Genomic DNA, 16,989 nt, shown 5'->3' on the forward strand with positions numbered 1-16,989 from the left:
ACATCCCACAGCTCTTCCTCCAAAGCACACACTAAGCAGCCCAAGCGGCCCTCTTCCCTGCTCCCCACTGCCATGCCCTTGCAGCCACCCTGGCTTCCTGCCTGGACTGCTGCAGTGGCATCCACCCCAGCCCTCCCAGCCATTCCTTCTCCTCACAGAAGCCAGAGCGATGATCCTAAATGAAACTCAGCTCAGCATATCCCAGCTCCAAATCCTCCCGATCCAGCACTCCCGGGTCACTGTGCACATTCTTCCTCCGTGATCACAACACCCCCGGCCACCTAGCCCCTGCCCACCCACCTCTGCCTCATGCTGGACGCAGGGCCCGCCCTCACTCACAGCCACCAGCCTTCTTCCTGTTCCTTGTCTCACCTCAGCACCTCTGCCCCTGGCTGTCCCTCTGCCTGAAAGCTCTCCTCCTGATCTTCAAGAAGCCACATTCCCAGCTTGGCCTCCGTGTCACCCCTTCTGAAAGGCCTTCCTATCTGCAACCCCTGAAGCGGCCCTGGCCACTTTCTCCCACTCCTCGGATTCCTTGGCCAGCACCACCGCTTTACCTACACCCCATCCCTGGAGAGGCCCTGCTCACTGCCTGCTACCAGCTCCTAGGACAGGCCTGGCTCAGGGACGCTGTGCAACAGGGAGAGGTGAGCGACCAAACCAGTGGAAACTCATGGTCTCACAAACGGAGCCCATCATTTGGAAAGGCGCCAACAGGCAGGTGAAATCCATGTGGGGAGGGGATAGAGTGACAAAACCACTATGGCTTATTGGGGGCAGGGGCGGCCTAACTGAATGGTGACTATAGCCATTACTCCCCTTGACTCAGGGCTTGCAGCAGGGACATGGACCATGCGTGTGCAGGAAGCCTGACCTTCAGAGACACAGCCCAGTCCTTTGCCACCATCCCCAGCCTGCACTGCGCATAGTGTGAAACAGTCCTGCAACTCACCCTGAAGGAGGGGGGGAAAAGATTTGAAAGTCACAAAAATATATTAAAACAGCAGCTGTCTTCACTCTAGGCACTGGCCTCCCTTCCCAGTGCCCCTTGCCCACCACCCGCCATAGACTTTCAGAGACAAAGACGCCCAGGGCAGGAAAACGGATGCGCCTCGGCCGCAGCCCAGGGTCTGGAGAGGTCCCTCCAGCCTGGGAGTGGAGGGCGGCTAACAGTCTCAACAGGCTCGACGCCACCGCCGACGAGGGGGCCGCTGGGAGGCCGGAGGTACAGGAGGGTCGGGCAGGACGCAGCGGACAGTCGGGCCTTGCCACGGGGACAGAAAACAGAAGAGAAATGAACAAAGTGAAGACAGGGAGAGACAGAAGTCACAGAAGTGGGGGGAGGTGCAGAGGAGTGAGGGAAGTCAGTGGCGAGTAGGGGAAGGGAGGCCCACCAGGTGACACCCACTCAGTTGAGGGGGACAGGGAGGCTGATGAGCTGGGGTCTGAGGCAGCAGACCCTGCTCAGGGGAAGAAGGGGAACGTAGGAGAGGAAGAGGCCCCCTGGCACTTGGGAGAGGTAGAAAAGTGGGTTCTGCCAAGGCCACAGCCAGAGAAGAAAGCACAGAGGACATGAGAAGGGGAGTCCTGGAGCGGGCCAGGCCAGCTGCGACGACCATCCCAGGCTAGGAGAAATGGGGTGATCCCCCAAATGCTCGGGCCTAGCTCTAGAGCCCGAGGGAGACAAGCTGTGTCATCCAGGAGCTGGTGGGAGGCGTGATGAAGCCAGGAGCCTGGGGCGGCCAGGGCAGATGCCCGCGGGCTCTGCTGCCTGCACCCCGCCCACAGGTGGGCTAGAAGGTCCTGCGGCCCAGTCTTTTGAACACGCTCACAGTGCCTGCGTGGTCCATCTGGGCACCAAGGCCCTCGCTGGAGCTGCTCCCCCGGGGCCCCACCAGAGTCCTCTTAATGGTGACCTTGACCTCGGCTGAGGACTTACTCTTGGTGCTGGTGACCTGGCTGTCCTGGGCCTCGGGCACAAGGGCAGCTGCGCCCAGTCTCTTGATGATGCTGACTTTAGACAAGGACTCCGGCTTCCTCTCAAGCCCAGACCGTGAGGAAAGCGCCAGGCGCCGCAGTGTCGGGGCAGCGGCCGTTGTCGCTGAGCTTGTGGCCTTGGCTTTGACAGTCAGTGCTGGCTGGGGACTGGCCTTGGCTGGGCCCCGTCCTAGCTTCTTCAGGACCCCGGCATATTGCAAGACAGAGCTGCTGCTGTCATTGTCGCTGTCCCAAGCCAGATCCTCGTCCGTTTCTGGGGTGGCCCCCAGGCGGCTGAAGACTCCTGTGGGCTGTGGAGGTCAGAGACAGGATGAATGAGTCACTGAGTCACTCAACACACATTCATGGAGAGCTGCTTCCTCTGTGCCTGGCCTCCTGGGACTCACAGTTGGGAGAAACACCCATCACTGACACCCCAGATAGTGGCGAGAGCCATGATGGGGGAGTCCAGGGGACTGGAGGAGCCCAGAGGAAGTACCTGACCTTCCTAGAAGTTCAGGAAGGGCTCCCTGAGAGAGAGGACATCTGAGCTGGAAGTAGGTCTAATAAAGAGGGAAGAGGACGGGAGTGCCGCACAAAGGGAATGTCATTTGCAAGGTCAATAGGTGGGCATGAGTGGAGTGGAGAGATTAATCTGGTCATTCACTCCACGAATATTTTGAGTCCCAACTCTATATTGTACCTGGTCCTAGGCCGGCAGTGCTAGGGACACAGTAATGACCAAGACAGCCTCAGCTCTGCCCTCATGGGGCTCACAGTCCAGTGGGGAAGACAGGTTTGGCATCAGAAATGACACAAATAATTCTGCAAGAATGACAGTAATGCATTCTAGACGGAGAAGGACAGCTGGAGGGCAGAAGGCAGGGGTGGCTCCTCATCAGTCCAGAGGAACTTTCCCTGAGGCACCAACTTTGAAGCCAGGCCCTCCAGGATGAATTAGCAAAGAAAAGAACATGTGCTACGCCCTGAAGGCAGGAAGCATAGTCCTATGTATTGAGCACTCACTATGTGTCCAGCTCTTCATAGGGCTGGAACTTCCAACCACATGATCCCCAGTGTTCCCATCCTCCTCATGGCAAGATTCTTGGAAGTGAGCAAGCCCAAGTTGCTGCACCCAGCAGAGCAGGACACTGGCAGGCAGGAAACGCAGCTGGGGAGCTCTGCAATAGTTCACCAACAGGCGCCGCACACCCAGCACCATGCGGGGATGATCTTAACCCTACAGCCATCCTTGGAGGTGGGTCTATACAGATGAGGAGGCTGAAGTACAAAGGACTTAAGTGACATGGCCAAAGCCATGCAGTCAGGCCCCTGTGGGCTTCAGGGTGTACCCTGAACTACACACCAGGCCTGGGGCCTGGGGGACTGCGGGCTGTGGCAGGAAGTGCAGGCTGCATCATGGGCACAGTGAAGAGCCTCTGCAGGGCTTCCAGTGAGGGGACAGGCCCTGTCCTGTGGGCCGCACACACTGCTGCTGTGGGGATAGGGGCTGGGGTCCATGGTAGCTGTGCGAGACCATTCAGGAGGCTGTCGTCCTATCCTGACAGGGAGAGGTGGCAGAGGAGAGAGAGACAGTAGAGTCATCAGACCCACTGACAGACTGCAATGGGGAGGGCAGGCAGCCCTCAGATGGGGGCCCAGGAGAGGGCTGACTTGGGGAAAGACACTAAGACCAGTTGGGGACATGGTGGGTGGGAGGCATCCAGGAGTACTGGACCCCCAGGGCTGGAAACTGGGAGAGAAGCCAGGGCAGAAGACAGATGGGAAAGCCTCCAGTGCAAAGCCAGGAACTGAGGCTGGAAAGGCGGGTTAGACGGCCCTGGGCCGAGTGAGGCTGAGATGTGTTAAGAGTCAGGAGCACTGCTCAGGGAGGACAACAGCTCGCACGCCCAGGATCGCTCCCCCATCCCCACTCACTTTACTCCCTGTCGTGGTGTCTGCCTTGGTCTCAGCGCCGAGGCGGTCAAACACAGACGTCCTGTGGAGACCTGGGAGGGAAGTGAAGCCATCAGGGAGAGGCCCCAGTGGGCCAGGCCTAGGCTGAGCTCTGTACAGATACCAAGGCAGCCCAGACACCAGTAGCTCTGGGACAGGCAGGGCCAGACTGTGCTGAGTTGGGTGTTACGTCTACACTGTTGGCTCACACTGACCCTAACCCACCCCTATCTGGCAAGAGCCAAATGTGGGAAAGACCAGCTACAACTGGCAGATTCCCTACACCTCAGCACTAGCTCATGAACTGTGTGCATGGGAAGAGTTCTTAGTCCCTGCATGTTCCTTTCACTTCTTGCGGTCAGGGACCTCTGAGAGAATCTGATGAGTGGTAGTGCATCCTCCCCTAAATTATAACCTAATAGCCGTCAATAGAATGGTTACTAAATTATGGTATATAAATACTCTTGAAATAATAAACGACCATTAAAAAAAGAATGAAGAAGATCTACCTGCATTAATATGAGAAGATCTCAACAAAAAAGTTATAGAACATGGGCCAGGCGTGGCAGGGTGTACCTGTAATCCCTTTGGGAGGCTGAGGCAGGTGGATCACCTGAGCCCAGGAGTTTGGGAACAACCTGGGTAATATAGTGAGACCCCATCTCTAAATATATATATATGAACAAAAAAGTTATAGAACATGCCAAGAGTGGTGGCTCATGTCTGTAATCCCAACATGGTGGAAGGCGGTGGTGGGCAGATCACATGAGCCTAAGAGTTAGAAACCAGAATTTAAAAATTAGCTGGGCATGGTGGCCCACATCTATAGTCCCTGCTACTGGGGAGGTAAGGTAGGAACCCAGGAGGTCGAGGCTGCAGTGAGCCGTGTTCGTACCACAGCACTCCAGCCCAGCCAACAGAGCAAGACTCTGTCTCAAAAAAAAAAAAAAAAGAAAGAAAAGAAAAGTTAGGTCCAGGCACGGTGGCTCACGCCTGTAATCCCAGCACTTTGGGAGGCCGAGGCAGGTGGATCACCCAAGGTCAGGAGTTTGAGACCAGCCTGGCCAACATGATGAAACCCCGTCTCTACTAAAAACATAAAAATTAGCCGGGCGTGGTGGTGTGCACCTGTAATCCCAGATGCTTGGGAGACTGAGGCAGGAGAATCGCTTGAACCCAGGAAGCAGAAGTTGCAGTGAGCCAAGATTGTGCCACTGCACACTCCAGCCTGGGTAACAGAGCAAGACTCCATCTCAAAAAAAAAAAAAAAAAAAAAAAAGTTATAGAACAATACTTACATTTTAAACACAAATACTATTTGTGTTTAAAAAAGAAAAACTAGGCTGAGTGCGGTGGCTCACACCTGTAATCCTAGCAATTTGGAAAGGTGAAGCAGGCAGATCACTTGAGCTCAGGAGTTTGAGACCAGCCTGGGCAACATGGCAAAACCCCGTCTCTACAAAAAACACAAAAATTAGGTGTGCATGGTGGCATGAGCCTGCAGTCCCAGCTACTCGGGAGGCTGAGGCAGGACTGCTTGAACCTGGGAGGTCGAGGAGACTGCAGTGAGTTGACAAGGTGCCACTGCAGCCCAGCCTGGGTGATGAAGTGAGACCCTGTCTCAAAAAAATAAAAATTTAAACTAAAAAACAAAAAACTGCCTATATATGTGTTATGTACGTACATAGATGCTGGTCTGGAAAGGTTAACAAGAGACAGGGATATGGGAGTGAGGGAAGAGAGTTTGTTTTTACTGAATATGTTTCTGTATCATCTGAAAGTGCTGGAGTTACAGGCATGTGCCACCGTGCCCAGCCTTTTTAATAGAGACAGGGGCTCACTATGTTGCACGCTTGAACTCCTAGGCTCAATCTTCCCACCTCACCCTCCCAAAGTGCTGGAATGACAGGTGTGCGTCACCACGCCCGACCAAGAGATCATCTCTGTACTCCAAGTCACAAGGCCTAGCTTTGGACTATACCTCCACTCGTCTCCTCTGGTTCATATTAATGGTGCCACTTTGGGGTATTTGCCCTTGGCCAAGCACAGCCACTCATTTTATAGCAGGCCATCGCTCTATCCTTGCTCCTGGCCCCTAGGGAAGAGGTGCCAAGGAGCCCAGCTACACTAACTGCAGGATCAGAGGGCAGAGGTGATGTGTTTCCCTCCTCTGCGGCCACCATCACTGTCGCCTTGGCCTATGGCTCCTGCACCCCCGTTAGGGCCTGCTTCTCAGCCACCATCTGTAGGATATGACGGGCCCTGCGTGATGCAGAGAGAGGGACACGGACCCTGCGGGGAAGCATGCCCCTGATGGGCCAGTACCTTTTGCAGCCTGCTGCTGCTCCAGGATCTTGCGGGTGCGGGGTGTGGTGCCTTTGGGCATGTTGATGACGTACTTCCCCTCCATCTCAGCAGTGACCCGGCGCCGCTTGGCAGGAACAGCCAGGCTCTCCTCCTCCCGGCGGGCCAGGGCTGCTGGGGGAAGAAAGCAGGGGTATCAGCACTCTCTGAGACAGAACGTTCTCCCAGGATGGAAGCTGGACACTAGGTGTCCTTTATCTCCACACATTCACGACTGGAATCCCTTACCTTCCCAACCACCCACATCACCACTGACCGAACCACAGAGACTCAGGTCTCTGTAACACGAGGTCACAGAAGGTGCTCAGAATCTCCAGGCCATGGCAGGACTCCCAGGCTTTCTGTGGCTCTGTCCCTATTCCAAGCAGGCTTCTGGCCCAGCCCAGCCCACATCCCCTCAGATGGGGAACCTGCTGGGTGGTGGAAAGGTTCTAGAGCTCCAAGCAGGCAGTGCTTTATGGCTGCACTCACTTGTCAACAAGCACTTGAGCTGTGTACACTTACGAGTGGTGGATTGTGAATAAGTTCCACCTCAAATTAAAAAATGAATCCCCTCAAACGTGTTAAGGGTTAAAAGAGCCAGTTGCTCCCAAGCTCACCATCTTCGCAATACTTTGTTACACTGATTTTAACTTTTTTTTTTTTTTTTTTTTTTTTGAGACAGAGTTTTCGTTCTTGTTGCTCAGTCTGGAGTGCAATGGCACGATCTCAGCTCACTACAACCTCCGCCTCCTAGGTTCAATTGATTCTCCTGCCTCAGCCTCCCAAGTAGCTGGGATTACAGGCACGCGCCACCATGCTCAGCTAATTTTTGTATTTTTGGTAGACATGGGGTTTCACCATGTTGGTCAGGCTGCTCTTCAACTCCTGACCTCAGGTGATCCGCCCGCCTCGGCCTCCCAAAGTTCTGGGATTACAGGTGTGAGCCACCCTGCTCGGCCTATTTTTTTTTTTTTTTTTAAATGTAGAGACAGGGTTTCGTCATCTTGTGCAGGTTGGTCTTGAGCTCCTGGGCTCAAGTGATCCTCCTGCCTCAGCCTCCCAAAGTGCTGGGATTATAGGCGTGAGCCACCACGCCCAGCCCGATTTTAACTTTTTTGCTCGTGGCACACAAATCAAAGGCCAGAAGAGGGTGAGGCACTTCCAAACTTGCAGGACAAAGAGGAGACTTTGTGATGGAGGTGGGTGGGGCGTGATAGGAGTGGGTGTCAGAAACATGAAGCGCCCTGGGCCTCAGTTTCCACATTTGCCTTATGACACCATGAGGTCATTGCTGTGGGGATGGGTCCAGCAAAGGCTTAAGAGCATGGCGGATGGGAAGGCCTGGGAGCCCAGGGACTGCAGGCCCATTCCCAGCTCTCAAGCTGAGACCTGGAGGAGGACAGAGGCCAACATGGAGCAGTCTGGGAAGGAAGAGTGCTCAGGCCAAGGGGTCACCAGGAGCAAAGGCCCCATGATGGGAAGGAGGCTGGAGGGGAGCAAGAGAGCATGCAAAGTGGGGTGATGCAAGAGATGAATCTACATGATGCAGGGCCCTACAGACCATGTGGGGAAGATGCCCTTTATTACTGGAAGAATGGGGAACCCCAGAGAGTTACAGCCCAGGGGTTTACAGGATCAGACTGAAGGTTTTCAAGGATCCCTTGGCTGCTAAGAGGAGGCAAGAGGTTCTTTACCTATGACCCCAGGCATCAAGCACAGAGCTGGGCACAAGTGGGGGGCTCAGTGAACACCTGTTCACAAAGCCTGAACCCCTGAGTGAGAAGGCAATGCACACATGCCTCAACACACCAACTCAGGTGCTTCTGTCCGTTCTCCTGGGTGGGGTATCACCACCCCCCATGCTACAGATGAAGAAAGTGAGGCCCACAGACGTATGGCAACCTGACCAAGTTCACAGAGGTGATTCAGGTTCAAATGTTTTGTATACTCTGCGGCCTTCAAAGCACCTTACAATATTGGAAGCATGACCCCCAACACCTCCTACCAACCCACGTTCCCCTCCAGCTCCTCCTACCACCTGCCCATGTTCCCTCACCAGTGGCCTTGGCACTCTTTGCTGCCATCTTGTTGGACACAGTGACCGAGATCTTGGAGGTGCTGGTGTCCGGGCGCCTGGGGGGTGTGCTGGGTGGAGAGTCATGGTTCAGGCTGTTGGTGATCATTCGGGAGGCAGCTGTGGGGAGAAAAGGAGAGTCTGGTCGGGTGGGGTCCTGGAAGACAGGCCTCAATCCAGCAGTCTCAGGGTCAGGATGGAGAAGGTGAGGCTTGAGACTGAATGAGAAGGTCAGCGGGTGTCACCCTGTGACTGCACGGTCCTCGTGATGGGGATGCTTGGGGGCAGGGTGGGCTGCATCTCCCCAGGAACTAGCCCATCCCTCCCTATCCTGGGAGCCTTTCCTGAGGCTCTAGACCACACCAGTTCTGATCACACCTCACCCATCAGTCACCCAGCCTCGTGCTGAGTTCGCTTCGCCCCTCCCGGAGCTGCTTCAGCCATGCTGGTCTCCAGGATCTTCCTCACCCAGCAAGTAGGCGCTTCCTCAGGGTCCCTGCTGTTCCTTCTGCCTGGCATGCAGTTCCCCAAGCACAGCGGAATTGCTGCGTCTCATCATTCAGGCCTCCTCTCTGATGGCAACTCCTCAGAGAAAACTTCCCTGACCACCCCATGAAAAACAGCACCTCCTCAACCTCTATCACCCTTACCCACTTTCATTTTCTTCACAGCCCTTACAACTGCTTGACATTAAACTCTATTTGTTTACTGGTAAACTCACTCACAAGAACACAAGCTCCACGGGGAGGCTGTGTCTGTTTACTGCTGTATCCCAGTGCTTAAAGTGGTTTCTGAGGACAGGCACAAGGGCGCATGCCTGTAATCCCTGCACTTTGGGAGGCCAGGGGGATGGATCACTTGAACCCAGTTCAAGACCAGCCTGGGCAACATGGCAAAATCCCATCTCTACCAAAAGTACAAAAAATCAGCCAGGCATGGTGGCATGTGCCTGTAGTCCCAGACACCCAGGAGGCTGAGGCAAGAGGATCACTTGAGCCTAGGAGGTCAAGGCTGCAGTGAGCTGTGATCGCACCACTGCACTCCAGCCTGGGCAACAGAGTGAAACCCAGTCTCAAAAACAGGAGAAAAAAAAAAAGAAAACTACATTAAACCATCACAGACCATTTAACAAAACGTGACCTCCCCAAGCACCCATCACCCAGGTCAGGCATCAGGACATTATTGGTACCCAGAAGTCCCAGGACAGATCCTTCCCTATGAGACCTCCTCCCTCTCTGCAGGAAGAAATTCTTGGTTTTCTGGCCTGCTCTCTCTCCTCTGTTAATAATATACCCCTGCACTTCTTCACTTCTTCAGACATTTCTCAGGTTGGATGGGTGGCTTTATGTCTAATGGCTGCAAACTCTCTGGCTATGCAGAATCTGTCCTGTGAGAGCCTCCATTCACAACACTCTTTACCTAGCTGAGTGCAATAGGATCAGGATTTTCTGCTATAAAAGGCAAGCTGTTAAGAGGGCCCTACCTCTCGTGCTGAACCCAGAGGGAAATATGCAGCTGAAAAGATGTCAGGAATGTGATGCTTTATCGTCATGACAGGCAAGCCCCATTTGGGTGGCGGTTAAGCAACCAACTCTGTCTTTACTCTGTCTTGCATTTGCGTTGCAGTCAGGATATCAGAATACAAAGAACTGTTCTCTTTCCCCCTCCTGACAGACACACCATTTGATGTTCTAAAGTGTGTAAAAGTGATCATCTCAGGAATGTTGTTTTTGGAGCATTCTTCCCACCCCTTTCTTTCTTTGCCTGTTTCCCCTTCTCTTTTTATTTATTTTCATTTATTTTCTCTTTCTTTTTTTTCTTTTTGAGACAGAGTCTCGTTCTGTCGCCCAGGCTGGAGTGCAGTGGCGCGATCTTGACTCACTGCAAGCTCTGCCTTCCAGGTTCACGCCATTCTCCTGCCTCAGCCTCCCAAGTAGCTGGGACTACAGGCGCCCATCACCATGCCCGGCTAATTTTTTTGTGTATTTTTAGTAGAGACGGGGTTTCACCATGTTAGCCAGGATGGTCTCGGTCTCTTGAGGTCTGACCTCGTGATCTGCCCACCTTGGCCTCCCAAAATGCTGGGATTACAGGCGTGAGCCACCGCACCCGGCCCTCTTTTTTTTTTTTTTTTTTTTTTGAGACAGGGTCTCACTCTGTTGCCCACAATGATGGAGTACAGTGGTGCCATCATAACTCACTGCAGCCTCAAAGTCCTGGGCTCAAGCAATCCTCCCACCTCAGCCTCCCAAAGCTAATTTACTAATTTTTGTAGAGACAGGGTCTCACTATGTTGCCCAGGCTGGTCTCAAATGCCTAGCATCAAGTGATCTTCCCACCTGGGCCTCCCAAAGTGCTGGGATTAAAGGCATGGGCCACCATACCCAGTTGAACATTTCATGTATAAAGATTTGAAAGACTGGTAAAACTAATGTGTGCTGTTAGCAATCAGGGTAGTGGGTACCCTGGAGACGATGTGGTGGCTGGGAGGGGGCACAGGGGGATTCTGGCAGGCTGGTCATGTTTCCATTGCTGGATTTGGGTGCTGGCTACATGGGTGTCCCGTCTGTGAATGGCACTCCACTGTACTATTATGATTGAATGCTTTTCTGAATGTATGTTATGGGGGAGTGTTGCAGAAACGAACCCTAATTTGCTCAGCCTCTTTGCATCCACATCTTTGGGTAGGCCCTGCCCACAATGACTCTGGGCTTAGCCATGTAAGTTGCTTTGGCCAACAGGACAAGAGCAAATGTTGTGCAAGCAGTGGCTTAAGAGGTGCTTTGCACACTGGGGCCAGCCCTCTTCTGCTGCTTTTAGGAACCCTGCAACCACCACTGTGAACAAGCCCAGGCTGGCCAGCTAGATAATTATGGACACGTAGCCAAGTCACCCTGTGGGCCCAGATGACATCAGGACAACCATCAGATACGTGAATGCAGCCGTCAACCCGGCTTCAACCCAGCAGCCGTCAACCCGGCTTCAACCCAGCTGCCAGGTGGCCACTAAAATCAGTTGAGCTGGCCTAGAGCAGAACTGACCAGCCAACCCACAAAATCATGAGAAATAAACACCCATGGTTTAGCAAGGCATGGTGGCTTGTGCTTGTAATCCCAGCTATTCAGGAGGCTGAGGCAGGAGGATCACTTGAGCCCAGGACTTTGAGGCTACAGTGAGCTATGACTGCACCACTACACTCCAGCCTGGGCAACAGAGCGAGACTCCCATCTCAAAAAATGAAAATACGTGTCTGTGTTTTAAAGCACAGTTTTGGGTGGCTTAGTTATCGGCAAAGAGAAGCTAATGTGTATATTAAAATTTTAAAGTTTATTTTTAAAAAAGGTATCTGCCGGGTGTGGTGGCTAATGGCTGTAATCCCAACACTTTGGGGGGCCGAGGTGGGTGGATCCCCTACAGTCAGGAGTTCGAGACCAGCCTGGAGAACATGGTAAAACCTCGTCTCTACTAAAAATAACAAAAATTGGCTGGGCATGGTGGCAGGCACCTGTAATGCCAGCAACTCAGGAGGCTGAGGCAGGAGAATCGCTTGAACCCAGGAGGTGGAGGTTGCAGTGAGCCGAGATCATGCCATTGTACTCCAGCCTGAGCCACAAAAGCGAAACTCCATCTCAAAAAAAAAAAAAAATGGTATCATACTGCTTTTAAAAACCAAAAATAGCCAGGTGCAGTGGCTCATGCCTGCACTTTGGGAGGCTGAGGCGGGTGGATCGTTTGAAGTCAAGAGTTCAAGACTAGCCTGGCAAATGTGGCAAAACTCTGTCTCTACTAAAAATACAAAAATTGGCTGGGCATGGTGGCACACACATGTAATCCCAGATACTTGGGTGACTGAGGCACAAGAATCACTTAACCTGGGAGGCAGAGTTTGCAGTTAGCTAAGTGTGCCATCGCACTCCAACATAGGCAACACAGCGAGACTCTCTCTCAAGAAAAAAAAAAAAAAAAGGTCAGGTGCAGTGGTGGCTCACGCCTATAATCTCAGCACTTTGGGAGGCTAGGGCGGGTGGATCACCTGAGGTGTTGAAAACCAGCCTGGCCAACAGGGTGAAATTCTGTCTACTAAAAATACAAAAATTAGCCGGGCATGGTGGCAGGCACCTGTAATCCCAGCTACTCGGGTGGCTGAGGCAGAATTGCTTGAACCCGGGAGGCGGAGGTTGCAAGTGAGCCGAGATTGCGCCACTGTACTCCAGCCTGGGCAACAGAGGGAGACTCCATCTCAAAAAAAAAAAAGAAAAAGAAAAAATATAAATACAGTCAATACTCATCATTCATAGATTCCATATTTGCAAACTTGCCTGCTCATTCAAGTGTATTTGTAACCCCAAAATCAATACAGGCAGTGCTTTCACTGTCATTCACAGACACACACAGAGAACATTTTGAGTTGCTCCAGACACGTTCCCAAATGAGGACAAAGAAGGCATACTCACCCTCTTGTTTCAGGTCCCGCTCTGTAAACAAGTGTCCTTTGCCCAGTCTACTTGATGTCATGAATGTGAACATTTTTTTACATTTTTGTTGGTGATTTTGCTGTTTAAAATAGTCCCCTGGACGGGAGCGGTGGCTCACGCCTATTATCCCAGCACTTTGGGAGGCCGAAGCAGGCAGATCACTTGAAGTCAGGAGTTCGAGACCAGCCTGGCCAACATGGCGAAACCACATCTCTACTCAAAATAAAAAAATTAGCCGGACATGGTGGCAGGTGCCTGTAATCCCAGTTACTAGGGAGACTAAGGCAAGAGAATTGCTTGAACCCGGGAGGTGGAAGTTGCAGTGAGCCGAGATCGTGCCACTGTACTCCAGCCTGGGCAACAGAGACTTCATCTCAAAAAAATAAATAAATAAATAAAATGGTCCTCAAAGCATAGTGTTGAAGTGCTGTCTGGCTCCCTAAATGTAAGAAGGGTATGATGTACCTGATCAAAAAAATGTGTGTGTGAGATAAGCATTGTGCAGGAATGAATTACAGTGTTGTTGGCTACGAGTTCCCGGTTAATGAAATCAACATTATGTATTAACTACAGTGCCTTTAAAAGGAGACACACATAAAATAAAGCTATATATTTGACGACAGGCTTGCAGGAACCTAACCTAGTATTTCCCATAGGAGCAATGGATTCTCCATTGCTCTGTATTTCTTCTAGGTGCTAAGAATTCACTAACTAAGTGTACATATTAACTTTACAGAACTTAATGACCACAGATGGCAACTGACTGTGTGTACAGCCATTCACTACCCAGTTTATTTTTTCCCCCAAAAGAAGAGTAAGAATGCCTCCGATGGCTTTGTTTCTACCTTTGCAAATTACAGGCGGGGATGGGATGGCCAGACGTGTCCCCTTCACTGACAGGGTATAAAAATCAAGGAAAAGAGGCCTGAATAGTTAGGACTCACCACTAGTGCCACGGCGAATTTCGCCTGCAAGGGGGCTAGGGCTGCAGGGCACTGACTCAGTGGCAGCTTTGCACATGTCCTGTAAAAAAAGAACAGGCACCTGGGTCACCACAGAAGAATCATGCATGAACCTAGAGATCTAAGCAACACCACGAGGATCAACACCTGACTGCTAGAGAAGATTCTAACATATTTTACTCCTAACCATAAGAAAGCATCAGATACCTCCAAACTGAGGGACACTCTATAAAATATCTGACCAGTACATTCAGATATATATATCTGAAGTTCAGCCTCCTCACCTATTGAAAAAATAGGCCACGTGTGGTGGTTCACGCCTGTAATCCCAGCACTTCGGGAGGCCGAAGTGGGTGGATCACCTGAGGTCAGGAGTTTGAGACCAGCCTGGACAACACAGTGGGACTCTTATCTCTAGAAAAAATTTAAAAACTAGCCAAGCATGGTGTCACACACCTGTAGTCCCAATTATTCAGGGGCTGAGGTGGTAGGACTGCTTGAGCCCAGGAGTTTGAGGCTGCAGTAAGCTGTGATTGTACCACTGCATTCTAGCCTGGGCGACAGAGTGAGACCCTGTCTCAAAAATAGGTGAAAGATGGCCAGGTACGGTGGCTCAGACCTGTAATCCCAGCCCTTTGGGAGGCCGGGGCAGGTGGATCACCTGAGGCCAGGAGTTCAAGCCCAGCCTGGGCAACATGGCAAAACCCCATCTCTACTAAAATTACAAAAACTAGCTGGGCATGGTGGCGCAAGCCTGTAATCCCAATCACTCGTGTGGCTGAGGTACGAGAATCTCTTCAATTTGGGAGGTGGAGGCTGCAGTGAGCCAAGACAGCACCACTACACTCCAGCCTGGGCAACAGGGCGGGATTCTGTCTCAATTAAATAAAATAAAGAGGCCAGGCACAGGGACACATGCCTGTAACCCCAGCTACTCAGGAGGCTGAGGTAGGAGAATCACTTGAACCCGGGAGACCGAGGTTGCAGTGAGCTGGGATAGTGCCACTGCACTCCAGCCTGGGCGATGGAGTGAGACCCTGTCTCAAAAATAAATAAAATAAAAATAAATAATAAACAAGTGAAAAAAGGAAGGAAGGAAGGGGGGGAGGGAGGGAGGGAGGAAGGGAGGGAGGGAGGGAGGGAGGGAAGGAGGGAGGGAGATAGTGCCTGGCAGGCCACAGCAAGTGCTTGGTAAGTGTTAGCTATTTTATGAATCACTTAATGAGTACAACACTCCAGGTCTAGTGCTCAAGGCCACATATACTATCTGGTAGGTGGCCACAGCCACACTAGCATCAGGGCTGTGTGAGAAGCCCCTTTCAAAGAGATCCAGGAAGGTGGGTCACTATAAGTGGAGGGGTCAAGACTGGAATGTCCAGGTTGTGAGCCAGGTTGCCATCTGGGTCCCACATAGGAAGCTGCTGTCCTGGAGATAATTATCACAAGGAAAATGTGAAGCAGCAATAATAGTTATTACAGAGGGACCCAAATACAGGCAGTTTCCACTGTGCTAGTGCTTCACATAGCTTAATACTCACAACCAGGGCTGGGAGCAGTAGCTCATGCCTGAAATCCCAGTATTTTGGGAGACTGAGGCAGGAGGATGGCCTGAGCCCACGAGTTCGACACCAGCTTGGGCAACATGGCGAGACTCCATCTCAAAAAAATATATACAACCACCCTTCAAGATTTTTTTTTTTTCTTGAGAGAGTCTCGCTCTGTTGCCCAGGCTGGAGTGCAGTGGCGTGATCTCAGCTCACTACAAGCTCCACCTCCCAGGTTCACGCCATTCTCCTGCCTCAGCCTCCCAAGTAGCTGGGACTACAGGCACCCGCCACCACGCCCAGCTAATTTTTTGTATTTTTAGTAGAGACGGGGTTTCACCATATTAGCCAGGATGGTCTCAATCTCCTGACCTCGTGATCCACCCGCCTTGGCCCCCCAAAGTGCTGAGATTACAGGCGTGAGCCACCACACCTGGCCAGGTTTGCCTCTCTTTCACAGATGCAGAAAATACAGCTCAGAGAGGTTGGGCAATGTGCCCAGCATCACACAGCAAATGGCCAAACCAGCCCTGGAACCCAGGTCGGCCTGCCTCTGCTGCCAGGCCTCCCATTGGCTCTGCAACTGACCCTCCACCTCCATGCCAAACCCAAAGACAGAGGGGCTGGGCACAGCACCCACCTGACGGTGCACCACTTTGGCATGCTTGAGAATGGCGATGATGTCGCCCACCACGGTCACGCCCAGCTCATTCATGATCTCCTTATTGAGATCCAGCAGCATGCTCTTCTGAATCCTGCAGGGAAAGGTCAGTGGTGAGGCCCCAGGTGGGCCACAGTGGGTGGGCCAGCCAGCTCCCCACCACCCCATCCCCAAGTTCAGCCTCCTCACCTATTATCCACAAACATCACGGCATAATTGACAGCAGGTCCTGGAGGAATGCCGGCTTCCTTAAAGAACTGGATCCACTCAGAAGTGGCTGTGGGGTTGGACAGGGCTCATTATTCACACTGTCCTCTTTAGAGAATAGCATTAGCAAAACCACAATCACAGCAGCTCCCACAAATTAAATGCTCATCACATGCCAGGCCCTGCGTGGAGTGCTCCACACACACATGATGGAACTGAGCCTTCCTGACCCTGTGAGTTAAGCAGTATTAAGACTCCCCTGAGTTGCCGATGAGGAAAATGAGGCAGGGAAAGGTTGGGCAACCCACCCCAAGTCACAATGCTAAACAAGGGGCAGAGCTTCCAAACCCTTACCACAGCCTTTCTCCTTAGAGCTCCACCCTGCCCCAGTGCTGGCTCTCTGCATCACTACACATGCTGGGCCCATGACTGATTCAGGGTAACTGGGACTCTGGGTTCTCTGCCCTAGTCCCCATCAGCCAGCCTAGGCCGAGAGGATGGTAGGATCCACAGGTGGCTGGAAAGAAACATCACAGAGCCAGCCCATGAGCCTTGGCAAGCCCCTACCCGCCACAGTAGCAAACCTCCCTCAGAGAGAGGCATGGAAGTTACTAATACGGGCTTCGGAGCTTGGGTTTGAATCCTAACCCTGCGATTTCCCTATGGAGGGACTTTGGGTAAGTTAACTCTTGGTGCCTTGGTTTCCTCATCTGTAAACCTGGGATAACAGATCTGACAAGTGTTTACCCAGCATTTGGCAAAGGACAGGTCCTGTCCTACGCACGGG

General features: G+C 52.3%; 1 protein-coding gene across 8 annotated transcripts in view; it reads right to left on the reverse strand.

The window, feature by feature from the left end:
- Nucleotides 1-16,989, reverse strand: part of C20H19orf47 (chromosome 20 C19orf47 homolog) — a 55,404-nt gene that overhangs the window by 26,782 nt on the left and 11,633 nt on the right. For 3 of the 8 annotated variants that reach the window (XM_054462784.2, XM_054462786.2, XM_054462785.2), the window contains 7 exons: nt 16,185-16,272; nt 15,975-16,089; nt 13,773-13,851; nt 8,336-8,473; nt 6,259-6,411; nt 3,916-3,986; nt 975-2,288 (listed from right to left, as the gene is read on the reverse strand). In XM_054462784.2, coding sequence (XP_054318759.2) covers nt 1,794-2,288; nt 3,916-3,986; nt 6,259-6,411; nt 8,336-8,473; nt 13,773-13,851; nt 15,975-16,089; nt 16,185-16,272 — 1,139 coding nt within the window. In that variant the 3' untranslated portion in view covers nt 975-1,793. Of the gene's footprint in view, nt 1-974; nt 2,289-3,915; nt 3,987-6,258; nt 6,412-8,335; nt 8,474-13,772; nt 13,852-15,974; nt 16,090-16,184; nt 16,273-16,989 lie in introns of those variants that run through there. The other 5 variants (XM_054462783.2, XM_054462790.2, XM_063657736.1 and 2 more) reach the window with 4 other exon arrangements.

The sequence above is a fragment of the Pongo pygmaeus genome, chromosome 20, assembly GCF_028885625.2.
Source record: "Pongo pygmaeus isolate AG05252 chromosome 20, NHGRI_mPonPyg2-v2.0_pri, whole genome shotgun sequence".
In the NCBI taxonomy this organism is placed as follows: Eukaryota; Metazoa; Chordata; class Mammalia; order Primates; family Hominidae; genus Pongo; species Pongo pygmaeus.